The 7,366-nt window shown below is 41.0% G+C and overlaps 1 protein-coding gene across 1 annotated transcript in view; it reads right to left on the bottom strand.

The window, feature by feature from the left end:
- Positions 1–6,495, bottom strand: part of POU2AF2 (POU class 2 homeobox associating factor 2) — an 11,375-nt gene extending 4,880 nt beyond the window's left edge. Inside the window, exons 1-2 of the mRNA XM_070952625.1 lie at positions 6,486–6,495; positions 3,842–3,951 (exon numbers count right to left, since the gene is read on the bottom strand). Coding sequence (XP_070808726.1) covers positions 3,842–3,951; positions 6,486–6,495 — 120 coding nt within the window. The remainder of the gene's footprint in view (positions 1–3,841; positions 3,952–6,485) is intronic.
- Between the last annotated feature and the right edge of the window lie 871 nt (positions 6,496–7,366).

Raw genomic sequence — 7,366 nt, 5'->3', positions numbered from 1 at the left:
TTTGTTTCTTTAAGAGTGTTTCTCCACTTCAGGAACTTTAAGATGGGTGGACTTCAATTCCCAGAATTCCCCCAGCCAGCATGCTAGGAGAATCTTTTCTTAAAAACCTTCAATGATGAAGCACCTACAACTTCTGGTGACAAGCTGTTCCACTGATTAATTGTCCTCGCTGCTAGGAAGTTTCTCCTTAATTCCAGGTTGCTTCTCTCCTTGATTAGTTTCCATCCATTGTTTCTTGTCCTGCCTTCAGGTGTTTTGGAAAATAAGTTGACCCCCGTCTTCTTTGTGGAAGCCCCTCAAATATTGGAAGGCTGCTATCATGTCGTCCCCCCAGTCCTTCTTTTCTGTAGACTAGCCAAACCCAAATTCTGCAACCATTCTTCATATGTTTTTGTCTCCAGGCTCTTAATCGTCCTAGTTGCTCTTCTTTGCATTTTTTCCCAAAGTCTCAACCTCAGCAATTTTGAGATCCATGGACTTCAACTCCTAGATCCCAGCCAGCACGCTGAGAATCCTGGACGCTGAAGTCCACATATCTAAAAGTTGCGGAGGTTGACAAACATTAATGTGGGAAATCAACACCCAGGATTCTCTGCGTGCTGGCTGGGATTTAGGAGCTGAAGTCTGTGCATCTCAAAATGGTTGAGGTTAAGATATTCTTCTGGTGGACCAAGCTTTCTTTTTGGAGTTGGATAGCATGAGAACATCTGTGAAATGATCCTAGGTTGTATGTCTTCATTTTAGTCTTGGACTCTTAACTTGGTTTACTTGCCTGATCTGTTGCTTTATCTTCATTATACTTATATTCCTCTAACTCAGTCTTTTTTCAAACGTGGCAACTTTAAGACTTGTGGATTTCAACACCCAGACAGCCATGTCATCCTTATTATGTAGTAATAATAAAGAATGTGAAGATTAACATAAACTGTTGCAAAACCAAGCAACCAGCACTGTTTCTTTAACTGGTCATTTCCCCATGCCAGGGGTCAGCAACCTGGGGCTCTGGAGCCGCATGTGGCTCTTTCACCCCTCTGCTGCGGCTCCCTGTCACTCAAAATATGTGTCACAACCGCCAATGTGTGACACCCGCCAGCACATGATTTATTGAGCTTTTCAACCCCTGGTAAGGCCAACCATGGATAAATCGAAGAAAAGTTTCAGAAGGAAACAGAACGTTTAATTCAACTACCTATGCTAATTTTGTGGTTGCTCAAGAAATAGTCAGGCACAGGAAGGGTTTTGTGGCTCCCGGTGTTTTCTTTTCTGTGGGAAGCAGGTCCAAATGGCTCTTGGAGTGTTTAAGGTTGCCCCAGACAAGCACAAATGGATTTGCAAGATCTAATCTGAATCGGTCACTGGGACAAGAGGTTTTGTCTTCCGAGCTTTCGGACTTGTGTTGGAGCCCATCTTCAGAGAACTTCTCTCTATCTAGCAGAGCAGTTCCCTGAAGATGGCCTCAAGCATGAGTCCAAAAGCTGGAAGACAAAACTTCTGGTCCTGGTGATTGACCAAGATTGGATCTTGACACATTATCCTGGGGCACATATATTCGCTTTTATTCGTGATCAATAGACTTCACCATGTTCTTTGATCATCAGAAAGATCTTCCTGCTGGGTATCCTACCAGAGAAAATGGGTAAAGAAAATGTCTATTTGATTATTCATATAATCACTGCAGCGAGGATAGCATTTGCGCAAAGATGGAAAGTAGAGAAAATCCCGTTGGAAGGGAAAGGAATTAAAAAAAATTTAGACTGTGCAGAAATGAATAGATGATTAAATTGATGATTAAAGAGAGAGAAGATACGAAATATTTTAAGATATGGGGGAAATTGGATAGAAAAGAGAAATAGATAAAGATTTCGATAACGAAATAGGAGAATATTATATTTTAAATTTAAAATTTTGTATTGATATGTGTTTTAGTTCTGGCTGTGCACTGCCCTGAGTCCACTAGGAGAAGGGCGGGATATAAATTGAATAAAATAAATAAATAAATAAATAAATAAATAAATAAATAAATAAATAAATAAATAAATAAATATTAAATGTATTGTATTTGGGGGGAGAAATATTGTAATAGAGAAATGGAAGTTATAAGGGAAGAAATGAAGATAGGAGGAGTAATCAAAAAGAAGAAGAGGTTACTGAAGAAACACCGAGATGACACACGGAAGAATTGATGTATTATGTGTTTGTTTGTGTAAAATAAAATAAAATTAAAAATTAAAAGAAAGAAAGAAAGATCTCACAGAATTCTGCCATCTGGTATGTATGGAAATCAAACTTAGGGATGGCAAATGACAGGATTATTTGGAAGATAAAAAGGCCAGCATTTGACAAGCCCAAATAGTGTTGCATTTGCTAACAAATAACAGGTACACACCCTAATAATTTCCAATCCAGCCCTGAACGCACCTGTTGTAAGGGGAATTTTGCTTTGCTAAAATGGAGGGTGTGTTCTTCTCCAAAGATAAGTTCAGAGGGACGAGCCATTTCCTTCCTCCTCATCTCAGCTGTGTTCGTGCACCTGCTGTTTGCTCACCGTTTATTGTGTCTCTTGTCCAACAACTCTATTGATGCCTGCACGGATAGAGGACCCAACTTGGACGGAAGGCTCTCTGTGCAAATAAGGAAGCAGCTCCCATATTTTGGGGTTGGGGGTGGGGAGGTCCGACCAACCAGAGTGAAAAGGGATCCCAAAGATGGCACATCAATGATCATCCCTGGGTAGTCCTCAAATTGCAACAGCTTGTTTAGTGGCCGGTCAGAGTTCCGATGGGCCTACCTGAGAGCTATGCACAACCTAGAATCGAAGTTCCGATGGTTGACAGACATCCCCGTGGCAACCTGGCTGCATTGATGGATGTTTGCAGCATCCTGCAGTCACATGGCAATGTTTTACGACGGTAAAACCGGATGTCTGGTTTTCAGCAAAACTGCACCACAAACCATTGGTTCATTTAATGACCATCATGTTTAACGACTGCCATATTGAATATTGTAAAATCAGGTCTTGTAATATATTATAAAGTCTAGTGAAGAGAAGGACCAGGGGAGACATGATAGCAGGGTCCCAATATTTGAAGGGATGCCACAGAGAGGAAGGGGTCAAGTTATTTTCCAGAGCACCTGAAGGCCAGACAAGGAATAATGGATGGAAACTGATCAACTGATCAACCGACCATTGTGGCATATGACCATAATAGGGTGGCTCTATTATTGTTGTAAGTCAAGGACAACCTCTATAATGTTGCATATTGTTCAGCGAACATAGCCCCTACTGAATGCATTATTATTGCCACTGGTCCATGTGAACTCTTGCAACACGATTTTTTCCCCCTCAAAAGTTGGCCTAGATATTAAATGTAAAATACATACGGCAGATATTGAGTCTTCCTGCCTAAGCAACCTCTATTTTTAGCCATGGGTTAAAGGTTGCTGAGGGGCGCAGTGGCTCAGTGGCTAAGACGCTGAGCTTGTCGATCGAAAGGTCGGCAGTTCAGCGGTTCGAATCCCTAACGGTGAGCTCCCGTGACTTGTCCCAGCTTCTGCCAACCTAGCAGCTCAAAAGCAGGTAAAAAATGCAAGTAGGAAAATAGGGACCACCTTTGGTGGGAAGGGAATAGCATTCCGTGCGCCTTTGGCGTTGAGTCATGCCGGCCACATGACCACGGAGACGTCTTCGGACAGCGCTGTCCCTTTGGCTTTGAAACGGAGATGAGCACCACCCCCTAGAGTCAGGAACAACTAGCACATATGTGCAAGGGGAACCCTTACCTTAAAGGTTGCTGCGTCAGAACCAGGTTTTGGAGAAGGAAGGTAAGAGACGGTGACTTACATTTCGCCGTAAGCTGCTTGTTTGCCTGGAACGCTTTTCAGCCAGCAGATCCTTCACCGTGTGTTTGACACGCACACCTTGATAAACACGCTTGCCGTAGTCTGCGGGGACTAAAGAAGACAAGATACGTGAGAAGGAAAGGAAGGAATCTCATAAGGGATGCTGGATAAAGATCCAACACCAGAGGTGTCCAACCTTGGCAACTCGAAGACCTGTGGACTTGAATTCCTCCTGCTGACTGGGTAATTCTGGGAACTGATTTCCACAAGTCTTCAAATTGCCATCCCTGAATCTACATGATTCAAGGATGGATCCTCTGCTCCAGGAGCTAACTCAACCTTGTATGTTGGTTGTGAGAATAAAAAGAAGTAGAATAAGGCTATATGGTTTGTTCTTTCATTCATGGATCGGAGGTGCCATGAAATCCAGGGTCAACAGGCCAAGCTTGGATGGATGTTTTGTGTTCCAAAGGGATTGATTGATTGATTGATTGATTGATTGATTGATTGATTGATTGAGATATATCTATTCAGAGGCCATAGAAACCTTCCAATCCCCATCTTGAAATAACTAGGGTTATAAATACAGTGGAGGGACTGATGTTCAACCAGGGTTAAGCCATCCTATCATTGATTTGCTCTTGGTTTAGTAAATGAAAGCTAGCTAACAGGAAGCAACTATGACATAGTCTAATGTGCAGATTCAATTTTTGTTTAACGTGAATCAAAAATCTCTTCATTCAACCATGGTGGAGAGCATTTTGCTAATATTTCAAGAGTTTGGGTATTGGCTAAATTTAACCAGGCTGGATTTTTTTCCTCCTGGCTCCTGGAACAATGTAAGTCAATCATGTACTTGTTAAATTAATCCAGTTTCACCCATTAACTTTGCTTGTTGGAAGCCGGCTAGGAAGTTCACAGATGGGGATCCCATGATCCTGGGATCCTGCAGCCATCGTGAATACATGCCAATTGCCAAGTGTCCCAATTTTGATCATGTGACTGCAACTGTGATGGTCCTAAACTGATTAGAGATCTTCGAACAGTCACTAAATGAAGGGTTGTAAGTTGAGGGCTACTTGTATTTTTCCAAATATCATTCCAAAGTGGAAACAATATTTTTTTTCCCCACTCACAGAAGCGCTTCCTGAATCATTGGCAACCATGCTTTCACCAGATGCTTCTCTGTATATTTTGCTGCTGTGGCGGGACCATTCTAATCTCATTCAACTTGAAATAATGAAGCAGCTTCTTTTATTCTGCCTTTGGAACCGTTCACAATCATCATCTTCATTTAATGACCCCATAATCCCTTGTGGGGTTTAATCTGGGCAACTGAATGGAGCTAGCAGAGTGTTTTAATGGCCGGATGCCTTTCCTGTCACCAATGCAGAGTTTTGTTCAGCAGATATATTCTCATCCTGCCCAGAGAGAGAAATATCTGCCTCTATCTAGGATCAAATTTACAGCCTCCTGAGTGTGAGGCGAGAGCTTTTGGAACTGCACAATGCACATTAAAAAAACAAAACAAAACAAAAGAGTTGGAACCTTGACTTCTGGATTTATACGCTGAAGACACCCCCAGGCTCACAGAATCTACCCTGCGGAAGTGAGAAACTGCCTAAGGGGAACTTTCAGCCAGATGTTATTTGAGAATACATTTAATCCTTTAGGAAACAATGCAACCACAAAACCAGAGCATCTTCCAAGCTCAAAGAAAGTGTCCTATGGGGAAAATTCTTTGATCTTTTGTGCATATTGACATACCATTCCAAACACAGATCTTTTTGTACATGAATGTTTTGTGCTTTTGTTCTCTATCTAGCTATTTATTGATCTAGTATATGGCATTCATTTAGCATTTTGTTCTGCTTGGAAAATAAGGACAGATTAGTTCTGCAAATTGGGAGTGGTAATCCATGGAAAGCTTTTTCAAGGTCTGCTATAATGGAAAGGCTAGCCATTGACTGTTTAGATCTCTTCTATCCTGATTTTGGCTACAAGTCATCTAAAAAGGCAGCAGAAACCCGCCCACCTCCTTAAATAAAAAGTTTGCAGGAATCAATTATGATCAGAAATAACTATGCACCCAGTCAATACAGAGAATAAAAGAAAATCCAAGCAATTTCCTGCTTTGTCTGGAGCTTAAGTCAGAGAGCATAGCTGGTTAAAGATTCTGTCTTAGGATAAAACTACTCCTTGTTTTTGTTTAAATAAAACTAGTTGGAAATCTCTGTCTTTTCTTTAGTCCGGAAGGAAAAGGGTTATTCTTTTCTCCATTTCTCCCTTTAGTCAGCTAAGATGCACTCTTCCAAATACAATAATTACAGTATTTTAAGAAACTTCACCCCCACAAATTGTCTGAACTGTTTCAATTGGCAGGATTTGAAATCAAGACTTTTCCTGTGTTTTTGGTTCAGTGGAATTAACCTTCTGATACTGATAGTTAATTTCCTGATCTGGAGGGTCTATTTCTGATGCATACTTTTGAGGGAGTCAATGTACAGGCAGTTCTTGACTTAACATTCTCAATTGGGGGAAGAATTTCCATTGCTAAGCAAGGCCTGATTTTACAAACCTCTATGCCACTATGCCACTGCTAAGCAAATTAATACACACGTCAGGTGGATCAAGTCAATACTTACCAGTTTCCATGCTCAAGAGGGATTATTTCTCTCACTGGAAATTTAGCAGAATATTTGAGGAAATCAGCCGTCATGAACTTGGATGCTGCCGCAGAAGACTCTGTTTCTCACTCCCGCTCCCTTTGAGCTAAACAGAAATGGCTTTTTCCGCAATTTTAGAAGACATCTCAGAAATGAGTTCTGTAGGATTTGTATAAATGCAAATCCTTTGATGCCTGTTTAGATGCAATTTGCATAGTCAGCGAGGAGCAGGGTGAAAAGGCGCATTCACTGAGCCAAAATGCATAATTTTAGGAGCCAGAGGACAAGAGAGGATGGATGGATGGATGGATGGATAGATAGATGTTCGTTTTTACAAATAAACTCTTGCTACAGGAAAATGTTACATCAAGAATGTTTATGATTGTGAGGAGTCCTACAATTACTTGCTATTTTTAATCATTAGAACGGATATTGAGTATTTGCAATTGTCAAAAAACTGCTTTAAAACTAAATAAATGTTCTATGTCGAATAGAATAGAATAGAATAGAATAGAATAGAATAGAATAGAATAGAATAGAATAGAATAGAATAACAGAGTTGGAAGGGACCTTGGAGGTCTTCTAATCCAACCTTCTGCCCAGGGAGGAAACCCTGCACCACTTCAGACAAATGGTTATCCAACATCTTCTTAAAAACTTCCAATGTTGGAGCATTCACAACTTCTGCAGGCAAGTTGTTCCACTGATTAATTGTTCTAACTGTCAGGAAATTTCTCCTTAGTTCTAAATTGCTTCTCTCCTTGATTAGTTTCCACCCATTGCTTCTTGTTCTACCCTCAGGTGCTTTAGAGAATAGCTTGACTCACTCTTCTTTGTGGCAGCCCCTGAGATATTGGAAC

This window comes from Pituophis catenifer, unplaced genomic scaffold (genome assembly GCF_029215685.1).
Source record: "Pituophis catenifer annectens isolate HBS135680 unplaced genomic scaffold, rPitCat1.0.hap2 SCAF_12, whole genome shotgun sequence".
NCBI lineage: Eukaryota > Metazoa > Chordata > Lepidosauria > Squamata > Colubridae > Pituophis > Pituophis catenifer.
The sequence above is the reverse complement of the archived record's forward strand: the minus strand, read 5'-3'. Positions and strand labels throughout refer to the sequence as shown.